We start from the raw sequence: 24,737 nt of genomic DNA on the forward strand, positions 1-24,737 counted from the left end.
GGCCTATACCACTACCATAGCAATGCAGGATCCAAGCTGCATCTATGACCTGCACCAGATCTCAAGGCAACACTGGATCCTTAATCCACTGAGCAAGGCCACGGATGGAACCTGCATCCTCATGGATACTAGTTGGGTTTGTTACTGTTGAGCCACAATGGGAAATTCAATATTTCAGTCTTAAATTTTTACCAAGGTTTGTTTTGTGGCCTAGCATGTTGTCTATCCTGGAGAATATTCCATGTGCCCTTTAGGAATGTGTATGCTGTTGCTGGATGGAATGTTACACATATGTCAGGTCTGTCTGGTCTAATATGTCATTAGAGGCTAATGCTGCCGTATTTTGTCTGCTCTCTATTTGTCTGGTATCTACTATTATTGCATCACTGTATTTATTTATCTCAAATAAGGTTGCTTTATATATCTAGGTCTTCATGACTTTCCTTTTATCTGGGACTAGTCTCTCCCAGTGTGCTCTGAATCTCATTCCTTCTTGGCCACACAAGGGATTCCCTTTTTCAGGTATCCTTTCCCCCATAAAGTTCATCCCTACTTATGTATCATTTCCATTAGCATACTGGAAAACCCACTGTCTCACACAAAAAATGCCCATTAACCCTTCCTCAGCTCTACTTCAGAGAAATTTTTGCATGAGTTCTACAGAATCTGCTTCCCTTTCTTTCTATTCTATCTACTTGAACATTCTTAACTGGTAAGCAATGCATAAGCACCTTGTTATGAAAAATCCAAACATATATGAATAAAACTAAAAACCATCAATCTCTACCTACCCTCCTCACTAGAAGTCGCTGTGACTAGTTAAAAATGTTTCTTTTAAGATCTTCTTATGCTAATGTACACACATATTTACCTATAGATACCTAACATGTCTTATGTTTAATACAAATGAAATTGTACTGTTCTGAATTGTTCACATTCTGTAACTTTTTTCACTCAGTGACTGAAATTTTATTTCAGTATTAATAGCTCCTTATTCTGTATTACCTAGAAAGGATCTATCATGTTGGATTTAATCATTTCTCTATTGACAGAGATCAAATTTTGTTCTTTTGTAAGTAATTCTGTACCAATCATCTTTGGACATATTTCTTCACAATTGATACTTCCTTTAGGATGGTATGAAGTGATTTTGGGTCAACTCTTCAGTTATCACTAATCTTGCTTCTATCCCTATCCTTCCATAAGAATTCTGTCACACCCTCCATTTTGTTTTCCTGTCATCTTGGTCTCATAACAGCATTTGATAATTGACATACCTTCCTTTTTGAAACGTCCTTTTCGCTTTTGGGATAAAACCCTCTTTTGGTTTTCATTCTTCTCTGGCTTCCTTTACATCTCCTTTGTTGGTTCCCATTCTCCTTGGTCTCTAGATGTTGGGCACTCATCAGGGTGTCTTGGGCCCTCTTTGCTCTGGATTCTCTTCCTGGGTGATCTCACACAGCCCTGTTCTTAAGAACCGTCTATATTGTAGGCTTTCATCCTATTCCATTCTACACTAGAACCCATCTGCATGACATCATTCATCTTAAATGTACACCACCAACATGTGTCTTTATATGTCCGGAGAGAACCTGACCCACTTCCTCTAATCCTTACCCCATTTACATGGCACCCCAACTACCTAGCTGCTCAAACCAAAACCCTGGTACCTGCTCTAGAAGAGGAATTCTACTAGCTACTTCCAGAAACCTTTGGATTGTCTTTCCTTGGATGTTAAAAAGTCAACACTCAGTTTATTCCCTTTCTACCACCTCTCTGCCATCCCCCAATTCCAGTTGTCATCATCTCTGGCCTCGGTAAATGTCAGAGCCTAACTTGTTTTCCAGTTTCTCACCTCCCTCTCCAAACCGTTTTCCAGAGAGCTGCCAAAACAAGCTCTTAATATCCAAGCACATTACTTCTGGCTTACCCTTCAATGGCTTCCCTTTGCACTTAGAACAAGGAAGGCTTTGGATGACTGGGTGCTGCCACTCTCTGGCTCTATTTCATGTCTATAATGTACCAAGTTCTTTCAGGACTTCACCTTGTTGCATGTTCTTTTCTCTGCTGGAAAGAGTCCCTGGCTGTTTTCTGGTCTTTTTTTTTTTTTTTCCCCCTTAATCATCAGATCTTAGCTTAGTCACCTCACAGAATCACTCCTTCCCAAGCAGGTTTCCCTATAATTCTGGATTACTGTGCCTATTTGTTTGTTTCTGGCATCAAAGGATGTACTGCAATCTAAACATTCTTTTGCCTGCCTCTCCAGAATGTTGGTTCTATGAGAAAGGTGTACACAGTTGTTTCCCTAGCCTAGCACAGTGCTTGCCATGTAATAGACATTCAATTATTTGGAGAATTTATCAGCATCCTGATTTTAGATGTGGAAAGAAAACCAGGTAAGGGCCCATCATTTTACTAGTTATTTGGATTGTTCCACTGAGAGGCAGTGTAGTGGTTCAGAATATGTACTTGGGCTCTAGACCCCTTGGTTCAAATCTCAGATCCTCCACTGACAAGTGTGACAAGAAGTTCCTAACCTCCCTGCCTATTTGCTCACTGGGATTATGGTACTCACTTCATAGGATTGTCAAGATTAAATAAGGATATTGATGGGCATATGATTAAATTCTATGATATTATACAAGTTTAAAAGCTTTCTTCAAACATTCTTCCAGCTCTTTGCTGTGTCTAGAACACAAGGAAGAATGTGAAATAGACACTCTGAGAATCAGAGTTCCCATGGTAATATTTGTTGGAAGTCCCCTGTGAACCACCTATGGAGAATTCCTAATTGCAATAACAGGACTCTGTTACCATTAGCAAAACTGGCAGCTCACTATACTTTTGGGACAGGAGTCTCAAACTAAAACAATTCTTCATGGGTGGGTATTACTTTTGGTCATAGGACCATTCAGAGAGCACAGATTTGCTTGCTAGAACAAAGGCAACCATTTTCTCTGTTCATATGGGTCCAAAAAATAACAGAATTTTAACATACTGCTCTATCACCTGTGTACTGCCCCAACAAGATTTTTCTAGAAATATACTACAAATTGTAAAGGAATCAGTGTCCTACAAGGTTACTAAAAAGTGACCAAAAATATATGAAAATAATTAGGACACTAAAAATATCAAATGATCAGTTTTCATTTATTTAAAACTATTCAAAGATACCAGGAGGTTTTAAAAAGGGTAGAGTTACTATTTTATTATCACTTATCAGATGGTGATTGGGTATATAGTCTTCATACTTGATCTTTCCTTTTTGTAAATAAAAAATTACAAGTTTTAAACAGCCAATGGCTGGTCATGTCTTCAGAAAACATGATTAGATTAATTCATTAATGGTGGCTTCAAGTTTTTCCTTGTTAGCTCCAGAAAATTCACCCACCTGTTGAGAATATTGAATTGCCATTAGATACAGCATTGCACCCCTATTCTGTTTATCAAGGGGAAAAATAGCCTCAAAAAGTCAAAAGCAAACATAAGATTTTTTACACAAACACTTTTTTTTTTGGTATTTTTAGGGCCATATCTGTAGCATGTGGAGGTTCCCAGGCTAGGGGTCTGGGATGTGAGCTGTGTCTGTGACCTACACCACAGCTCATGGCAACAGTGGATCATTTAACCCACTGAGCGAGGCCAGGGATCAAACCTGCATCCTCACAGATGCTAGTAAGATTTGTTTCCACTGAGCCATGACGGGAACTCCACAAATATCTCTTAAAGATAAATACACTTTGATACAAAGCACAATCACAGGTATTTAGTGACTAGCTTTAACAGAGATCAGTTATTAATGATCAGTTATCAGGGAGATGTCACTTAATGAAGGCCGTATGTAAATATTCTTAAAAAGAGGAAGTGGGTACGTGCTTTCCCATGTAAAGGGTAAGTCGCTTCCGTTTCTTCCTTTATACACCACACTCTCCTTCAAGGGCAGATGTACCTACCTTCTGTCCCTTTTTAAAAAACTGGAAGGTTGGCATGCATTTGACTTCACACTCTGAAGCAACATCCTGGGGGGAAGAGAAATGTACAAAAAGAGGATTAAGAACAAGAGTTAACACTGAGTTCTGATCTAAAATCTGATTGTTTTTTCTTGTTAGGCACCCACAACTCAGCATTAGGCCTTTTTTAAAAAGTATATTAAAATTGATATGATAATATGGCAGCGCAAAAGCCAAACTGGTGACATTCTCAATTAAAATTCTCACTAATACATACTCTCATCTGAGAGATACTAGCATCAGATACTGTACAATGACCCAAGTTATTTAATCCAATTATTCCCAGTTTTATTGGAGTGGGGTACACAGATGATCATAAAGGCTAAAGTTACTCATTTACAAAGGAACTGTTCAAAAGTAAAGCCATGGTAATCTAAAGGGACAGCTCCACACTCAGTTTTCTGCTTTTATTTATTTATTTTTTTAGCAGCACCTCACTCTCAAATATCTAATTTTGGGGGAAATAAATGCCATGAAAAATGTTTTTGGCTTGGACAAGAGTATCAGGTGAAGAGGTCCATTAGGGGACTGACTATGTCAGTTTGGCACTCAAAGAGGGTTGGGAGAGAAATGAAGAACCACACAGCCCTAAGCAGCAAAAGCTGTGAAGGACAACAACCAAGGAGGCAGAACTCCAAGAACCAGGTCACGGAAACTTTCACAGGAAAGAAAGCTCAGCTACACACACTGTGGCGACATCTGGTTTGGGATTTAGGAGTGAGGAGCACAGAAAGGAAAAAATGCACCAGGCTTTGGATTGAGTCACCAATTAATGGGAGCGCACCAGCCTAGCTTCACCTCTTCTGAGACTGGAAGAAAAGCACGGCTTTGTCAATTGGCATGCATACGTTTGGGCAGGAAGGGCGGGAGGCCCTAGTGTTTAGGAGTTCTTACCAGATAACCTTTACTTCTAATTTAAAAGCTGGACAAGGAAAAGCACAAGGGTAGTAAATGGCTGGAATAAAAAAAGGCTAGTACGTAATGATTCCCTCCTAGGCTCCAAGCACTGACACTCACTGAACGCAAGAGTTATAAGGAAATTGCCCAAAACTTGTGCTAAGACCATCTATCATCTTAATTGCACCAAATGTACAACTCCAGTAATTCCCTTGCAGTGTGAGCATCCAGGATGGACAACAGGGTGGTGAGCTGACAGGAAGATAAGCTGCACATGTCAAGGTTCTGGGCAAACAGTGGATGAGGAATCCGGAAATCAGAAGGTGACAAGTTGGAAGGGTAGAGGGGCTAGTTTAGCTAAAAGGTCAAAACTGGTCGTCCAGGGAACTCAGTTGGGCCCAGATAGGTCAATTGGCTTATGTAAGTGCTTAAAAAAAAAAAAATCTTTGAATTACTTGCCTGGCTGCAGATACCTCTTGGACTTGAGGATTTGGGAACACTGAGCTGACCCCTCCCAGCTCTGGGGGAGCAGCTGTTTATTGCAGTCCCTTCTCTTTCTTCCTGGCACTTGTAAGCTGCCAGCTGGATACTATCTCTCATGCAAGCAGTCGGCGGAAGCCTCAGTGGAGGAGGGTGTTGGTTTTGTTTTTATACCCACAGAGGAGAGGAAGGGCAGCGGTCGGTAAAGGGTGTGCCACCCTCTACCCTACTTCTAGTTACAGCTGCGTACAGGGCGCTCAACTGACCTGCAACAGAACCTACACACCGATCACAACTTCCAGAGGAAAAAAGCAAAGTTTTAGGAGCAGAAAGAGGGTCCCAGTCAATGGAAATGAGAAAGTCCAATCACTGATGTGAAATGCCAGATACCTTATGTATCCATCTATCCAGAGCTCAGCATTCTTGCATTGCTACTACTGCTTAACTTAAAATTAGTCACTAAAAAAGATAAATGCTCAGAGGTGGCATCAATGCAATCAATGAGAAAGATTCTCAAAGTGTTTTTAAAATCATGGTCCTATGTTTTATGTCTTAGAATTGCAGCTAAGTCTTTATATGGTAAATTTTTAGTTAAAGCATTACGAATTCCTCTTTCTGGGTGTGAAAGTGATCTTTAAAGGTGACACAGGATTCTTATCATAAAACTGGGGCTTTAGGTTGTCTGCAGCTTATGCACATCCTTGTGAATAAATTTAGGCTTGTCCCAAGGCAAAAAAACAAAAAAACAAAACCCTAAAAATGCAAGTGCTGAATTTAAGATCATTGTCATTTTTAATTATTCAGGTAAGTATAATCTACATTCAAGGCAGAAAAATTGGAAGATGGAAGCCATTCTCTCTACCTGCTTCTATAAACATGTATTATTTATGCACCTAAATCCATACAGTGTATATAGCATGGGTTTTATAGTGTACATGTGATGGACTTTTCCCCCATGAAAATGTATGCAATCTTTTTTTATAGTCTGAAAGCTATATGGATATATCATTTAACTCCTTTGCTGGCCAATATATAAAAGACTCTGATTTTTGCCTAATGTAAACACTTTCAACTTCATATATAAGCATCTCCACACTCTGGTTCAATCCCCATCCCCGAAAGCACTGCTAAGAGAAAAGAAAATACTCATTTTAAAGGCTCTAGATACACATAACGATACTTTGTCCTTTGAATGTGTCAATTTATCAGTGTATCATGATTTTGGACACAGAGTGTAAAACTTTTCATGTAATCAGATCCACGAGCCCTTCCATATTCACTGGAAGCATGGGCTTACATGGATTTAGAAATGGACTCCAGTTCTGCAAGTGAACTGTTCAGGCCCATTTCCTGAGTGGTCACTAAGAAAAGCAGTTAATCAAATTCTTAAGAATATAAGAAACAGGGTAGTTAATGTGCTGCACAAAATGTATTTTACATGTTCAGTATTTTCTAGAATTATGTTTGGCTTTCTCCTAGGTTATACTTGGGGATAAAGAACGAAGTAGAGATGCAACATCTTAACCCTGAATGGTTAACCACTAAATACATGGTTAAATAGATTTGAGTCTACTTTTTTGGACTTTCTAGTCCTGTCCATAATCTACATGCCTGATTGTTTGTTTAACTGGTGCTGTTAATCTACTCTATAGGGCTTGTCCTTTTCCATCCCCTAAAGACTCCCTTTTCCAACCAGTTTTTTTTTTTTTTTTCTTTTTCTTTTTTTGTCTTTTTCTAGGGCTGCACCTGCGGCACATGGAGGTTCCCAGGCTAGGGCTCTAATTGGAGCTGTAGCTGCTGGCCTACGCCACAGCAACACAGGATCGGAGCTGAGACTGCGACCTGCACCACAGCTCCTGGCAACGCCAGATCCTTAACCCACTGAACGAGGCCAGGGATCGAACGGGCAACCTCACGGTTCTTAGTTGGATTTGTTAACCACTGCGCCACAAGGGGAACTCCTCCAATTAGTTTTTTAAAAATAACTTTCCAGGATTTTCTTGACCACATTATTTCAGAATGTCATGATAGATTTCCCAAAAATGCTGGATTAGATCGAGGTAAACTTAAGACAAATGCGAGTATTGATAGTATATGAGTCAACATTCAGGAACACAGTATATTCATCTGATAACATCTTTTATGGACCCCAGTAAAAGTTTAGTAGTTTTTTTTTGGTCTTTTTAGGGACACACCCTCGGCATATGGAAGTTCCTAGGCTAGGGGTCGAATCAGAGCTGTAGCCACTGGCCTATGCCACAGCAAGGCAGGATCCTTGACCCCCTGAGCACGGCAAGGGATTGAACCTGCGTTCTCGTAGATACTAGTCAGATTCGTTTCTGCTGAGCCACGATAGGAACTCCAGATTTAGTAGTTCTATAACTAATACTTGGTCTCTATTGCCTTAAGTTAATGTTTTACCTTTTTTTCTTGTTTTCTATTACTTGTTCTATGGGCCAATTTGCCTGTTCCTGCAGTGATCTGAAAGGTATGCACAATTAAAAATTTCTAAGTCCATTATCTTTGAGGCTTTAAGACATTTTTTTTTTTTAGTAGAATTGATTTACAGTGTTGTGTCATTAAGACACATACTTGATCCTAAGTTTATCACTTCCTTCATTTTAAAAACAGAAAGCTAGCCACTCCCTAACGACAGCTCTACTTCCTGCCTCTTTTAAACAATCTGGAATTTTAAGAATTACATAGTAAAACTCACTTTTGGGGGGTGGGGTATACAATTTCTGTGAGTTCTGACAAGTGCATAGTCATATAAGCACAGCCATGATCATGATACAGAACTCCTTCCTCCCCCAAACTTCCTCCTTTGTGGTCAAACCCTCCCCCACCCCAGTCCCTGGGAGCTACTGACCTGTTCTCCATCCTTATGGTTTTGCCCAATCTCCCATTTTTATTAGCTTTTTATTAGAAAGTCTAACAGGCTAAGTTTTACCTTATTACATTTCCTTTCAGTGGATTCTAACTGAGCACTCTCTATAGCCAAAATAACTTCAAAACCTTACTGCCTGTTCTTTTTTCTTTTTTTTTTTGGTCTTTTTGCCATTTCTTGGGCCACTCCCGTGGCATATGGAGGTTCCCAGGCTAGGGGGGGTCCAATCTGAGCTGTAGCCACCGGCCTACGCCAGAGCCACAGCAACGCGGGATCCGAGCCGCGTCTGTGACCTACACCACAGCTCATGGCAACGCCGGATCGTTAACCCACTGAGCAAGGGCAGGGATCGAACCCGCAACCTCATGGTTCCTATCGGATTCGTTAGCCACTGTGCCACGATGGGAACTCCTGGCTGTTCTAATCAAAATGGAAACACATGGCATTCTAAAAGGTTGCAAAACTAAGGGGGTCTAAGTTAACTTTTAACCTCCAATATCATACCCTTTAGAGTTGGGAGTAGAGCCTGGTGTTAAGGCAACAAGCTCAGTCTATCATTTTCAAGAGTAGGATCCACAAGTCTTTATGAATACAGAACTGTTTTGTGTGTGTACCACACTCATGTCCACACCTCCTAAATGTCCATTGAAATCTATCACATTTAAAAGATAGTTTCTTCTGGCCTGAGTGTTTTACCCTGGGTCTGGAGTTCATAGACAAGAATTATCTACGTAAAAACTTTAAATAAAAGGGATGTTTTTAGGACTGAATTTATTTTAATGACATGACCTAATATTCAAAATAATGAGATTGATGTACTTTTTTTTTTTTTTTTTTAAATCCCTCGCCTGTATTCTTACAGTGCCAAAATGAGGGGATGGTCTTAATCTACAGAGTTCCAAAGCAACCAGAAGATCCTCTCAAGTCATCCAAAAAACAGCTCATTGAGGATGAAATGCTTTTGTTTCAATGACCTGCTCTGATAAGTCTGCTGAATGTCCAGGTGAGTAGGAGCTGGGAGCTTGCTGCTATGTGTACAGGGTGACCAAAAGGTTCCAGATTTAGTCCCATTTTTTATGCTGCAAAGGGCTATTTAGGTTGTGTAACACGTCATTAAAAGTATTCAAAGAAGAAAAAGGCTATGCTCAAAGAGAAAGGCCCCCAACTTGTGAGAGGGTCACTTCACAGTCTACAGACATCTAGACACTTTCAGGGTGACCAAGAGGATGCCAACCAGACCTAAAGGAGAAGCTGTCACTTAGATGTCTTGGCCTGTCCTGTGAATCTATTTCCCAAAGGTTTTGGATAGAGGCAGAGAGCATCCATCCTGGGCCCAGCATGGTACAGGAGCCAAATCCAGAGACTATGGCTCAATCCACCTTTGTTCCTCCTGTGCTGCAGTTCCATTATCTGTTCAGTGGGGTCCTTACACAACTGGTTCTCCTGGTTACCACCTGAGTGAAATGACACAGTGCAGGCAGAGGGCTTTGTGCACCATCTAGCATAGGTTAGTACTTCCAGATAGCAAGTGGATACATTATTTTTTATCTCAGAGGGTTGGCACCAGCTTCTCTAATTCCTTCCAGGTGCCATCTCCACCTGGCTAAGGTGACTAGATAGAAAAAAATAAGACTCTAGGTTAGGTTAAAAGGAGGAGTAAGAGTTTGAAACACATGCTATCTACTCTTAAAATAAAACCCTGGGACACAAGAATAACTCCTTGACAATCACAAAGATTTATTCATTCTACATCTACTACAGGCCAGGCAGGTGTGCTAGGTGAAGGAGAAACAAAGGTGATTGAGACAGGGTCCCTGATTCCCAAGAAACTGACAAACTAAAGGACAGCCACAGACATCATTAGCATAGCAGCTAAGCTCACTGTGTACTTAACAAACGCCAGGCTCTGCTCTGAGCACTTCACAGGTCTTAGCTCATGTGACCCTGACAACTGCCTTAGGATGCTGGATTAACACTGTCACTTTACGGAGAATCATACCGAGGCACTCACTGAGAGGCTACCCTTCCCAAGGCCACACAGCTAGTAAGGGATGGAGCTGGGAAATGAAGGCAGTCTAGAGCCACCATCGTCCCATTCCACAACCATCAATCCACGAGAAAGAGGGGCAGAGGACACCAGGGGACATGGAGGAAGGAAATTAACCTCGGCCTATGAGGAGGTAGCAGGAGGAGAATTCCTGGAGAAGATGTGATGCTTATGACTAGGAGGTCAACCAGCAGACAATAAGGATGAAAAATGTGCTGGGAATAAGCAATTTGGTATTGGGAGGTGATCACAGGCTTAGAAACCACACACCTGGTTTTACAGACCTTTGCTCAGTGAATAAGCAACCTTACAAGGTTGGTGGGGCAGGTATTAAGAGCAGGTCCTAGACAGAAGGACCCCAGGGCTTAAGGGAGAGGAGAATGAGCCTAAAATAGAAGTCACAGGGCCAGGACTGGAACTCAGGTCTAACACCTTTGTTGCCATTTCATACCCTAACCCCTCCCGCCCTGCTGGGGCTAAGTGAACCTGCCTGCACATATTTAAATCCTGGCTACTTGCTAACTGTAACTCCATGCCCAACTTCTCTGTATTTTCTCACCTGAAAAACAGGCATGATGACAGAACCAAGCATTAAATAAATCCATACTTGTAAGGCACATAGAACACTGTGTCTGGCACAAAGTGCTAAACAAGCATTTGTTAAATTAACCTTAGAAAATTCCCCCAAATTCTTCTCTCAGCACTCTATCAGGCACCTTGGTGCTTGCTCTCTTGTTGAGCATCTCAGAATGATAGGTAGAAGGCTAGTCACCTCTCTTTCTAAAAGCCCACATAAAAGACAGGTAACAGAAGCCTCAACCATTGCATTTAAGGATGGGATGTACGTAGCTCCTGACATACAGGATTAAGCTCATAACTGGCATAGTTCTGAAATAAACTAGCTAGGGTTGTAGCTCTAGTATTTTTCTTATGAGAACAAGCAATGTGTAATTCAGAGAAAAAAAACAATGCAAAAAAAGCTCAGCATTTTTTCACATGTCCAACCACGTACCTGACAGTCATCCACATCTACTTCAAGGAACACGACATTGGAATACTTTTCAGAGAGAGACTGGAAAATTTAAAATAAAATTTAAATTCAATGGGCTGCATGTGTCAAACCTAAATTGTTATGCTATGACTTTTAAACCAAAGACCCACCGACAGCAAATCAATACTTCTTTAACTGTCCTTCTTTTTCCTAGCTTTGTGACCACCAACCCAACCACACAAATAGCTTCACAAGAGCAGAAGGTGGTTAATACTTACATGGAAGAAAGGCTTGATCATTTTGCAAGGCCCACACCACGTGGCTGAGAAATCGACCACTACGAGTTTCTCTCCTGCACTGTTCAAGGCTTCCTGAAAAGCGTACTAAGAAGGGAAAGGAGAAAAAAGCATGTGTTAAATTTATTTCCAAAAGCCTTGATAAAATGTGACACAACACACAATTTGGAGGTCCTGCTTTCAGAGCTTATTTTTTAATTAAAAAGTGATAACAAAGAAAATAAACTGTTTCGAAAAAATCCTAAAAAGGTGTGATGTTACTTGGTAAAATGAAACAAGTACAAGGTATACAGTGTATCACTATTCATGTCTTCATAAATATAAAATAATTGGTTAATCCACATCTAAACTGGCAAACAAAAGGAAAGACATTTGCATTAAAAATGTCTCCCCATCAAGTATGTCAGAGAAAGACAAATACTGTCTGAACGCACTGATATGTGGCATCTAATAAAAGTGATACCAAAGAACTTATTCACAAAACAGACAGACTTAAAGATTTTGAAACCAAACTTATGGTTGGCAAAGGGGAAGCGGTGTGGGGAGGGAAACATTAAGAGGTTGGGACTGGCACACACACACTACTATACACAAAATCGACAAGTAACAAGGACCTCTGTATAGCACAGGGAAATTTATTCAATACTCTGAGGTAGCCTACATGGGAAAAGAATCTGAAAGAGGATGGAGAGATATGTATATGTAGAACTGATTCACTTTGCTGTACACCTGAAACAAACAACATTGTTAAGTCAACTATACTCCAATAAAATGTGTATTAAAACAAGAACTAAAGCATACAATTAAAGAGTCTCAGGGGGACACTAGACTGACTGTGATGGGTAGAGAGTATATGGTACATAACACAGCCATACAATATAATACAAATGAGACCTAACACTTCTAAACAGAAATATATTAGCCTCTAAAACAAGTTAAATAAAAAGTTTCCACATCCAATCTAGGTATAGGGTAGATATTAGACACTGAGTAAATGCTCTTTGATAGAAGGGGTCACACTTGAGTTGAGAAGGCCAAATCCTAACCACCAGGCCATTTCAACTGAATAAGTCACAAAGGCACCGAATTTTGCAACATTTTAAAAATGAACACGTTCTGATTAATACTGTGTATGGCAGAACACCCAAAAGTTCGAAAAAAGGAAAAAAAAATCAAGTAAAACAATCTCCAAACCCCTTACACTCAATCATTTTTGACATCAAACACAGGTCCTGGTACTCTTTTTAATGGAGTTTCTGGAATTGAGATCCTACTCTTCATCTATGTTGATTCCTGCCTTCACTGTTGACCAAATGAAAGAGTTTCAGTTCTTCACGAAGGGAATTTTCTTTAGTTACTTTCGTAAGCAAAGCATGTTGAATAAAATTCCACCAGCAGAAGGTGGAACCAACCTCCCTGAATAATTTACCAATGGTCTTGATACTGTAACCCTAGCAACCTAACCTTCTAGTTAACAAGGGACTCAATTTTAACTACAATTAGTCAGCTGGTGCTGACCAAAACTAAGGTCATAAAGAGAAATCAAAACACAAACATCTATCTCTGAATTCTTGGTTTTCTTCAAGGGGAAAAATAAAATGCCAGTCACATTGGTTTTATTAGCTCCCCCTCCCACCTCCTTTCAAAGCTGAGAGTCAGATCAGATCTGGTCCAGTTAAAAACAAAACAAAACACCAAAAGCCCCCAAAAACCTTAAGTGAATTCCTCTGAAGTTACTTCTCTAGATTTCTAATCTCTACCTTACTTTTTTGGGGGAAACAATTCACAAATGGTGTTCCCTAGAATAGAAGGTCATGACTTTTGTATCCTTTTTAGTTATGCAGGTACTAACCTGCATAAAACACAGCACACCTTTGGGTGTGGTGAGGTGTGTGGGTGTGGTAGAGGGGCACACAGAGTGTAAGAAGTAGAGAAATTATTTTTCCAAACCATCAATTTTTGCCAGATGAATTTCCTTCAAAGCCTTCCTTAATGTGATTTTTTTTTGGGGGGGGGTGTCAAACCAGCCATTCTTTACTGAAAGATACAAGTAAGACAGGAAAATAAGGAATGATGATGTCTGGTCAGATGAATGCATGGTTTTGTCAACATGGTTGGCCTTCAGTCAATGTTGGTAAGGTTACTTTCAACCTAGAGTATCTTTCAGCAGTTAACTTTTGGCTTCACTGAACATGAGCCACCAAGCCAGGTATATGTAAGACTCCATGACAAATTCTATTCTCCAGATACTTAAGTTTGCCTAAAACAGCTATCAATTTGAAGAAATGTTATCCTAGTAAGTGGCAAACCACAATTACTAGCTTCCAGAAATGACCAGTGCGGATTGATAAAGGTGCCCATCACTGACAAATATCGTGAAAATAAAACAACCAATCTGGGGCGTAAATAACAGCAGAGTTTAGCATCTCTTTTCCCAAACACACCTATTCCAAAGGTAATCAACAAGCATGAGAGTGGTTTGTAAAGCATTTAGCAAAGTGCCTGGGTGTAGAAGTTAGGAGCTGCATAAATGGCAGCAGCCATTCTTAAAACTGTTGATTGTTTCTCACATTTACAGTCCATTATCCCACCTGTATCCGAAACAAATCCCAGGGGCTCAAAATTACCCAAACCCCAAAAAGAGCTGTCTTGGATGGATGGCCAATGGCACCAACTTTGTCCACCAGGATGCAACTTTAACAGGCACTCAACATTTACAAGAAACATTCAAATTAGCTTAACTTTTGATTGATTCTGGATTGCGGGTCTGAAAATCAACTGATTCCTTTGGCTCTCTGAGTAATGAATTTCCTGTCACCCTGTACCTCTTGTCATTGATCAGAGGAGGAGGGGGCCATAACTATGACAACTCAAATAGTGAAAGTGTGTGCCAGGAACCTATCAATTTTCTGGGTGTAGTGTATGGATTCTGAGACAACTAATACAGACCAAAGATCTCATTCCTTTAGTGGGTTCTCAGGTTCTAATGATGAGGTGGCCAGACTCTGCAAAAGACTACTTCCAACACACCCATAGATTGTTACTTGTTACTCAGTAGATACTGAATAAAAGTATGTGGTTTAAAAAACAAAAACAACCCCCCCAAATACCTCAATTATCTCCCTTTTCAACCAATGAGAAGGGTGTGAATAAACCTTAAAAGGTTCACATCACTTGACCCAACCACTGCACTCAAGACCCTAAACTGAGGAAACAGCCTGAATTCCATTACCCAGAGTTATAAACAAAAACATTCACAGAAACATGGAAAACTGCCTAAATGCCCAACAATGTGTTCAGTTACTGAAATGATTACAAAAAGCTTCTAATTACATGGAAAGTGTTCAGGCTAAATTAGACCACAAATACACATCTCAGAAATAAAAATAATTGCAATTATTTTGTGGCTGCTTCTAGGAAATAGATCTCTCGCTTCCCACATTTCTACAATATTTTCACGTTTTCTGGTTGTAAAAGGCACAAAAAGATAAGGAATTATTAACAGAGAAACTTCCAAGTCAACTCCAGCATCTAACAGGTCGAAGCACTCCAGGCGGGGCCTTTCCTCTGCTTTACCCAGATAGGGGGTATCCAGGGGAAACGGTCTTGTGCCACAGTTGGCGCAACACCAATTTTCTCACACTCACTTCTCTGACTCTGCATTTAACATCCATTTCTTGAGGGGCTACAGTACACCAGACCCGGTGTTAGGCTGAGTTTTCCCAGCAGGAGGGCATTAAGTTTGCAGTAACTCTCGAAATGGAACACTTTTTGTCTTGGGCAGTCCTAAAAGGACAGAACCATGCCAGGAGCACAGAGCCGGGCGCGGCCGCTCCCAGGGGACTCCTGGCTCCAGCGAAACCCACCGATCGTGGGTGAATCACAGATGGGTAGGGCAGTGGAGGCCCCTGGGCCCGGCCTTGGGGACTGAGTCATTCCAAAGCCTGCGCTGCCGGAAACACGCCCGGAACCGCAGGAGGAGGAGTCCTGAGGGAGCGACCTGGACTTCACTTCCTAGCGGCTACCTGGGCCCCTAGGGCCTGACTCGTAACACGCGAAGGGGGTGGGGAGGGGCCTCCTGCTGGGAGCGGCACCCTCTGCACGGATGCAGAACGCATCATCTCTGCAGTCAGGCAGTGATGGGGAAGGCCGAGGGTCTCCGGCCTAGATCCACTCCCCAGGGAGGGCACGCCACCCAGCGCGGGTGGATCACACCGCTCTCCCGGGAGGGAGTGGCGGCGGGCAAGCCCGGGCTTTCTCCAAGGAGCCCTCCATCTCCTAACCGGCCCGTGTCCGGGTAAAAATGGGGGCCAAGGGCAGACTCCCTCCCCTCTTCACCCAACTAGAATGTCCTGGCAGGGAGGTGGCGGAGGCGCAGTGGGGGGATTCCTGGGCGCTCCCCACGCGCCTGTAGCCCCGGGGCGCACTGGTCACGCGGGCTCCGCCCTCCAGGGCTCCCTGCCCCACTCCTCCCTTCCTCTGGGGCGTGCTCCACCGCCTCAGGGGCGCCCAGGCCCGGGCTTCCAGCAGCTCCAGGCCGAGAAGCAGCGTCCCCTACCCCCAGGGATGCGGAGGGCCGGCCTGCCCACCACCAGCCCACCACCTCCCCCAGCTGCGGGGGCTTGGCGTCACGCCTTGGCCTGCCCCGGGAGCTCATACCTTGCTCTCAATCTGCTTCACCATTTTGGCTGCTGGGGTCTGACGAACGACCTTACGGTAAAAGAGATGGAAGCGGATCCAAAGCGGTGGACGGAGCAGAGAGAGCGCGCAGCCCGCTTTCCCTTTATAGCAACGGGGGAGTGGGGGCGGGGCGGGCGGGCGCGCGCGGCGTGCGTGTGGCGGGGGCGCGCTCGCTTGGGCATCCTGCTCCCGCCAAGGCGCCGGGGTAGGCTCCGCCTCCCGGAGCCCTCGGAGAGGGGGCGGGACTGCGGTCGGGGGCGGAGCCGGGGAGGGGCGCGGGCGTTGGGCGGAGTTCCAGGGAGTCCTCCGCGCCCCTCAGCACCGCCCACCTGTACCTGCGTTGGAAGTGGAGATCCGCGGGGGCCGTGGAGCGACCTCAAGGGACCCTACAGTGAGAGGAGGCGGACGGCTACCTCCAGAATCACAGGGTTACCTGCGTAGGGGCCAGCGTGGTCATCATCCGACGCTCCCAGGCCAGTTCAGGATTCCTCAAAAGGGTCGCCAGACCGTCACACCCCCAGTTCCGAGAACCCCACAAGTGCTGAGTAACGATAACCAGGAAGTCTCTCTGCGTGTGCGCCCCCGCCTCGTTTTCCCTACTTTTCCGCGATGGTTGTCGTCCCTCCTTCCCTCCTTTCAGTCCTTTCATTTTCACTGGTGAACCTGCTGCTTCGGCGTGACACAGCAGTTTAGTGCTGTAGTGACTGGCGGGGACTGGTTGGGCTCCTGCGGGTTGTAAGTGCGGTCAGAGGGACGCAGTTGTGACCCTGAGCAGGCCACCTTCCGGTGCCTCAGTTTTCCTTTCTGTCAAATGAGAATCACAATGGTTCCTAACTCCTGGCGGTAGTGTTTTGAGGATTAAATAAAGTGCTGGTAGAGTGGTTAGGGGGAGTGTTTGGCACCTGGTAAAAACTCAAAAAAAGTTATAATTAAAGCTGTTGTGAGTACTAATTAGTCTTGCTTGGTGTCGTGGGGTTGGGGGTGGGGATCATGCTTGGAGACTTTATTGTGGCACCGGTACACACACTTGTGTGTTTTTACTACCAGCTGTAGAGCCTGGAACAGAAAAATGGGCTATTTGTGCTGATACAGATTGGCTTTGGCAGGACTGAGGATTGTGGAAGGTATGTAAGCAGGCATGGTGAAGCCAGGAGGGCAGCAGCCGGAAGTGGGCAAGCTGTTGAGCTGGAGAGGGGAATGACAGCCAGAAGGCTGGAAAGGAGTGGGATTATGTTGGGAAAAGGAGGGTGGAGCCTGACTTTTCAGGTGGGGGCACTCTGGCTGCAGCTACATTTAGGTGTGATTGGCGGCCATGGTGAAACTGCTCCCTGGCTTCCCCCTCTCAGTCTTAGGCATCCTTCCCTCTGCTCTTTTGGACCTATTGTACGAAGTTTCTAGAAAGTTGAGGGCCAGGGGTTAGGGTATAGACAAGGCATACATTCTAAGGACAGTCCTAGGCAGAAGGAGGATGGGTTGGCCTGAATGCAGCAACCTTCCCTTAGAAAATAAGGACTAGCAGGACAGAGAAGAGGCATTATGGGTTATCAGGAGCCCAGTCTATGATCTGCTTTTCTACTGCTGTGTTTTCAGCCCAACTTACATCCCAGCTTCTAGGCCTACTGGTACCTTTACATGGGAGATGATAAATAATTGAGCTGTAGAAAGGAGAGGTACAGACCTCCATTGGCCATCCAAACCACGCTCAGCTGCCATCTCTTCAAGCATCTTCCAAATGTCCAGGACCAATATAGAGGCGGGTTATGAGGGATGCTCTGATTATAGGGAACAGGGAATTGGGAAGCTACCATTTGTATTAAGAGTCCAGACACTGCAATTAGATTCTCTGTCCTCATCCCCACTCTACCACTTAGTGGCTGGGTAACTCAAGTCTAAATAGACTTCCTGGGCCTCAATTTCCTCATGTATAAAATGGGAATAATAATGCCCCATGCTATTAGAAGGGTCAAGTGAACTAAAATATATGCAAAGTGCTTAGAATCATGCCTGGTACACAGTAAGTGATATATAAACTATGAATTACAGACTATTAATGGAATGGTGACACCCTTGTGGAATGATGGCAGAGGTGGACGGGGAGACTGTAAAACAGGTGTCAAGCCTAAGTGAATTAAGTTGTCAGGAAATTCATAATAAACAGGGAGCCCTAATAACATGAATCTCAAGGAAGAGGATTTTTTTCCCCCCTCAAAGAGTGAAAAAAAAAAAAAAAAAAGTGGGCTAGACTTGGCCCTACCCAAAGAGGATGGTCTACAGGGACTTGGGAAACTCGACTCTGTAGGATTTCAGTTGTGGCAAGGAGGTACATTTTCTGGGGAAAGTGAGGTAAAGGGGAATTCTTGGGACAGCCCAGTGAGGGAGGATCCCTTTGTGCAGAAAGGAGAGGGTGAGAAGAGCTGAGAGAGGGTTGATAGAAAGGCTTTCATTTGAGAGTTTGGCTCTGTGTATTATTAGACCTCTCAGTGGCAAAGAGAAATTCCAGCTCAGACTGAATTAACCAAAAAGAATTAGCAACTCAAACAACTAGGAACTCTAGGAGCCTAAGATGTCACAGGAGCTCCAGAACTATCCGTTCATTCTCAGTGGACTCTCCACCTACTTTGACTAGCCCCTCTAGGCTTAGGTCCCTATCATTTTATCCCCAAGGAAGAGCACTCCTCTCCCTGGTTACAGTCAGTGCCCTGGAGGCTGACCTTCACTGACTTGATCTGGGGGTGGGGGAGGGCATCAGCCTTGCTTGAACCATTTATTTCAACCAGGAGTAAGGAAAATCTAGGGTTTTTTCCAGAAAAAAGGGAAATGCATTTTGGACAGGTAAAAAATGGTATTTCTACATCATCAAGAGGAGGAGTAATGAGTAGCTTGGGTGTTGAGCTAGCTTTAGGTTTCTGGGTCAGCTCAGTCTGAGGCTCCCTGGGGGAACTAGAAAACTAGGTTTGCTGTCTTTGTTCAGGTTTGCATTTGAAGAAAATGCAGCTCCAGGGCTCTGAGCAAGCTTTTCTCAGATCATGGCTTTCTCTAAGTGTGGCCTTCTACTTCCTCATTCAGCAGAGCTGAAGGTACTTGATGAAACTGCAGATCCCTGGCCCACATGCAGGCAGACTTACAGAACCACAATTTTTGGAGGTAGATTGGTGGATTCTGCATTTTAAAGCAGCACCACAGGCGATTAGGTACACTAAGATTTCATAAACTTTGCCCTGGGATCTGCACAGGGAGGTGAGCATTAGCTAAACTTAAAGACTTTGTCCAGGAAGAGAGCTGAGATGAGAATACTACAGAGAACATGTAAGCAATATAAGATTAGGAACCCAAAATGTATGGTAAAGAAGATGGTCAAAGAAAAGGGAATAAATACAAGTGCGAAATAGTCATTCAGTGCCAGGCCTAGAGCTGGGTATATTGCATCATTTTTCTCAATATCTCCTAGGAGATAGAGTGAATTCTTCCCATTTTACAGAGAAGAAAACTGAGGCCCAAAGAGGTCATCTGGTCACAACAAGTGTGCACAAATTCTTATACCCTGGTCACAAAGTGGAGAAAGTGCCAGCAAAGCAAACCCTTTTCCATGGCACATGGAAGTTCCCAGGCGAGGGGTCAAATCGGAACTACAGCTGCCAGCTCACAGCAACGCCGGATCCTTAACCCACTGAACAAGGCCAGGGATCAAACCCACATCCTCATGGATACTAGTCAGAGTTGTTACTCCTGAGTCACAATGGAAATTCCCCTTTACATATCTTAAATATCCCTCATTTCACCAGTGAAAAATATCTAACACTCCTTTTGCTAATTTACAAACTCTAACTAGTAGGCTATTTGAATACTTTGCAGAAACTCCCTCTAGAACATTAATTCTTATTTGGGTGTTTTTCAAATGCTGATTTAAACACCCCAGGAGTGGACTCCTGATTAGGGTACTTCAACTGTTAAATTGTTTAGATTTTAAAAACTAATATGCATATAAATATATTTCACACTTTCAATGCTAAGTATTTAATGTAAATTTCAAACAGTGTAATAACCCCTGTGAGTGGCCTACTCTGCACACCACTGCTCTTTACATCCCTTAATCTGGGGGAACCCAACCCTTACCTTACACTGGACAAAAAAATAATTCAAAATTTACTATATAAATTCTGGAAGAAGACGTTGGAGATAAATCTTTGCAAGCTTGGGGCAAATATTTCTTAGGGAGGACACAAATTGCTAATTATAAAAGAAAAACCTAATCGATTTGACTTCATTAAAATTTGAGGTGTCTGTTCTTTGAAAAACAGCATTAAATAACTGGTAAAAAAAACCAATAAACATGGCTGTGACTGGAACACACCCTTCTCAAAAGAAGATATCTGAGTGACTAGTAAGTACACAAACAGATGCTCAACATTAATGATCATCAAGGTAAAAAAACAAAAACATAAAACATGGCTGTGATTGGAACACACCCTTCTCAAGATATCTGAGTGACTAGTAAGTACACAAACAGATAGATGCTTGACATTAATGATCATCAAGGAAATTCAAACCACAATGATTCAAACCACTTCACACCCACTAGACTGGTGAAATTTAAAAGATTCGGTGATAACACCGAATCTTGGTGAGGTTGTAGATTAACCAGAAATAACTTTGATGTATTGCTGATAGGAGTGTAAAACTGTTCATCTGCTTTGGAAAACAGTTTGATAAGTTTGTTCTGTTTTGCTTTAAATATATATATATATATAAAACTATATATACTATATATATATAGTTAAGCATTTAACATAGGGTCCAGTAATTCCACTTCTAGATATTTGCACAAAAGAACTTAAAACACAGATCTGCACAAAGACTTGCTTATGAATGTTCACAGCAACTTTATTCATAATAGTCCCGAACTAAGCTAAACCCAAATGTTCACCAACAGGTGAAAACTACCACCAATATTGCTAATTGAAGTGATATATCTTACGATGGAATATTTCTCAGCAACAACAACAACAAACTACTTATATACATAATAATATGCATGAATTTCAAAAACACTGTTGAATGGAAGAAGCCAGACATGAAAGACTATGTATTATAAGAATCTGTTCATGTTAAGTTCTAAGATTTATCTATAGTAACAGAAATCACTGTTCTGTAGTGCCAATGGGTTAGAGTAATCTATAGTGACAGAAAACAAGTCAGTGGTTTCATGATGCTGGGCTGAGAGGGTTACAGGAAGGCATAGAGAAACTTTTTGGTGATTATTTATTTATTTATTTATTCATTTATTTTGGTCTTTTTAGGGCTGCACCTGTGGCATATGGAAGTTCCCAGGCTAGGCGTTGAGTCAGAGCTGTAGCAGCTGGCCTATACCACAGACACAGCAATGCCAGATCCTAGCCACATCTGCAACCTACACCACAGTTCACGCAAACACCCAGATCCCACTGAGTGAGTCCAGGAATGGAACTTGTGTCCTTATAGATACTAGTTGAGTTTGTTATTGCTGAGCCACAATGGAAACTCCTAGATCTATACACTTTTGTAATTCATGAAACAATGCACTAAAGATGGGCACATTTTATTTCTTATGGGTGCAGATTATACCCCCGATAAACTTGATTTAAACAGCAAAAAATGTGGTATCTGAATGATCCTTTCTGGTCACAGAAGCTGTCCTTAAGACATTGAAACACAAAGCAGAAGAGAAGGGTTAAACTGAAACATTTAGGCAGTGCTCTAATTTGGGCCACATAAGTTTTAAGTATGGCTAACTCAAGGACAATGCATGCAAAAGTAGATATTCCTTTTATAGCTAAAATAGCTTATATATATAAGATATAAGATGTTAAACATATACAATCTAATTGGATGACCTGCCCTCCTTACTCTAAATTCAGAGACCTGAAGACTCAATAAGGGAAAAATATACGAGTACATAGAACCAGATAGCCTCTTTAAAAAGGACCACCTGGGGAGAATTTGAGAAAGCAAATGGTTGAGAAAGATAGGGTAAGAATCTTCACACCCTCAAATGAGGTAAAAAACAAGGATGTCTGCTCTCATCACTTCTAGTCAATATTGCACTGCAGTTATAGCCAGAGAAATTAGGTAAGAAAAAGAAAAAAGCATCCAGGTTGGAAAGAACTGAAACTATCTCTATTTGCAAATGATATGATATTGTATATTGAAAATCCTAAAGATCTGAAAAGCTACTGGAATCAGCATGTATAACAAGGATGCAGGATATAGGCTCAACAGATAAAATTAAAAAATAATTAATTGGATACAAATTTAATAAAATAAGTGAGAGAATTGTACAGTGAAAACTGCAAAATCTCATTGAAAAAATTAAAGAGTTAAATGAAGAGACAACTTATGTTCATTGATTGGAAGACAGTATTGTTAAGATGTCAATACTTCCCAATTGATCTATAGATTCAGTATAATCTCTATCAAAATCTCAGGTGATTTTATTTTTGTCTAGAGTTGACACGCTGATCCTGAAATTGATATAGAAATGAGAAGGAAACACAGAATAGCTAAAAAAATCTTTAAAGGAAAAAGCAAAGCTGGAGCATTCATGCTTTCTAATTTCAAAACTTCTCACAAAACTGCAGTTATCCAAAACAGTGTCATATCAGCATAAGGATAGACATATAAAGCATTAGGATAAAATTGAGAGTTTAGAAATAAATCTACACATCTATGATCAGTGATTTTCAAAAAGGGTACCAGACCATTGTGGGGAAAGTATAGTATCTACAACAAATGGCGCTGGGGCAACTGGATATCCCCAGGCACAAGAATGACGTTGGACCCATACCTTACACCATTTATAAAAATGAACTGAAGATGCATTAAAGACTTAAATGTAAGAGCTAAAACTACTAAATGCTTAGAAGGAAACACAGCTATACATTTCCATGGCCTTGGATTAGGCAATGATTCCTTAGATATGGCACCAAAAGAACAAGCAACCAAATAAAAAAATAGATAAAGTGGACATCAGAATTAAATATTTTTTTTTTGCTCCAAAGCATACCATCAAGAAGTGAAAAGAAAAAATTTAAAATTTGTATGGAAATACAAAAGACCCTGAATAGCCAAAGCAATCTTGAGAAAGAAAAACAGAGCAGGAGGAATAGGCTTCCTGACTTCAGACTATACTACAAAGCTACTGTTAACAAACAGTATGGTACTGGCACAAACAGAACTATAACCCAATGGAACAGGATAGAAAGCCCAGAAATAAAATCACACATCTATGGCCAATTAATCTAAGACAAAGGAGGCAAGGCTATACAGTGGATAAAGGACAATCTCTTCAATAAGCAGTTCTGGGGAAACTGGACAGCTAAATGTAAAAGAATAAAATTAGAATATTCTCTAAAACCATCCACAAAAATAAACTCAAAATGGATTAAAGATCTAAATGTAAGTGTGGATATTATAAAACTCTTAAAGGAAAACATAGGCCAAACACTCTTTGACATAAAATGCACCAATATCTTTTTGTCCTAGAATAACCAAAATAAAAACAAAAACAAACAAATGAGACTGTATAAAACTTAAAAGATTTTGCACAGCAAATGAAATCATAAACAAAAGGAAAAAAACCACAGATGGGAGAAAATCTTTGTAAACAAAACAACCAACATGGAATTAATCTCCAGAAATACACAAATATCTCATGCAGCTTGATATAAAAACAAAACAAAACAAAACAAACAACCCAATCAAAAAAATGGGCAGAAGATCTAAATGGACACTTCTCTAAGGAAGACATATAGATGGCCAAAAAGCACATGAAAAGATTCTCAACATCACTAATTATTAGAGAAAAGCAAATCAAAACTACAATGAGCTATTACCTCGCACTGGTCAGAATGGCCCATAAAAAAGTCTACAAATAACAAATGCTGGAGAGGGTGTGGAGAAAAGAGAACCCTCCTACACTGTTGCTGGGAATGTAAATTGGTACAGCCACTATGGGGAACAGTATGGAAGTTCCTCAAAAAACTAAAAATAGAATTGCCATATGATCCAGCAGTCCCACTCCTGGGCATATATCCAGAGAAAACCATAGCATGAAAAGATATTTGCACTCCAATGCTTATTGCAGCACTATTTACGATAGTCAAGACCTGGAAGCAACCTAAATGTCCATCAATAGAAAAACAACATAAAGAAGATGGGATATATATGTATGTGTATACACACACACACACACACACACACACATGTACAATGGAATATTACTCAGCCATAAAAAGCATGAGATAATGTCATTTGCAGCAACATGAATGGACCAAGAGATTATCATACTAAGTGAAGTAGGTCAGACAAAGAAAGACAAATATCACATGATATCTCTTATATGTGGAGTCTAAAAAAATGATACAAAAGAACTTATTCACAAAACAGAAACAGACTCACAGACTTCTAAAACAAA

At 41.6% G+C, this 24,737-nt stretch overlaps 1 protein-coding gene and 1 long non-coding RNA gene across 24 annotated transcripts in view; one reads left to right on the plus strand and one right to left on the minus strand.

Moving 5' to 3' along the window:
* The window catches only part of LOC110256047, a 74,664-nt gene extending 62,816 nt beyond the window's left edge, over positions 1-11,848 (plus strand). For 13 of the 22 annotated variants that reach the window (XR_002337237.1, XR_002337242.1, XR_002337238.1 and 10 more), the window contains 3 exons: positions 7,865-7,875; positions 9,137-9,277; positions 11,527-11,848. This is a non-coding gene — a long non-coding RNA (uncharacterized LOC110256047). Of the gene's footprint in view, positions 1-5,125; positions 5,231-7,864; positions 7,876-9,136; positions 9,278-11,526 lie in introns of all 22 variants that reach the window. The other 9 variants (XR_002337264.1, XR_002337228.1, XR_002337249.1 and 6 more) reach the window with 2 other exon arrangements.
* Positions 3,132-16,952, minus strand: TXN (thioredoxin). 2 transcript variants are annotated; one of them, XM_021083263.1, is made up of 5 exons: positions 16,722-16,952; positions 11,591-11,695; positions 11,334-11,393; positions 3,954-4,019; positions 3,132-3,391 (listed from the first exon to the last, which is right to left on the minus strand). In XM_021083263.1, the coding sequence occupies exons 1-5, from the start codon at positions 16,935-16,937 to the stop codon at positions 3,329-3,331; spliced, it is 510 nt and encodes a 169-aa protein (XP_020938922.1). In that variant the 5' UTR covers positions 16,938-16,952; the 3' UTR covers positions 3,132-3,328.

Source organism: Sus scrofa, chromosome 1, assembly GCF_000003025.6.
Source record: "Sus scrofa isolate TJ Tabasco breed Duroc chromosome 1, Sscrofa11.1, whole genome shotgun sequence".
In the NCBI taxonomy this organism is placed as follows: Eukaryota; Metazoa; Chordata; class Mammalia; order Artiodactyla; family Suidae; genus Sus; species Sus scrofa.

Coding starts and splice junctions, on each gene's coding strand:
- TXN (XM_021083263.1), bottom strand. CDS start 16,937: ATGAAAGGACTGAAAGGAGGGAAGGAGGGACGACAACCATCGCGGAAA. Junction 11,696..16,721: donor CCACGCTGGCCCCTACGCAG/GTAACCCTGTGA, acceptor TTCCCTTCTTAG/TACGCTTTTCAGGAAGCCTT. Junction 4,020..11,333: donor TAGATGTGGATGACTGTCAG/GTACGTGGTTGG, acceptor TCTTCCCCCCAG/GATGTTGCTTCAGAGTGTGA.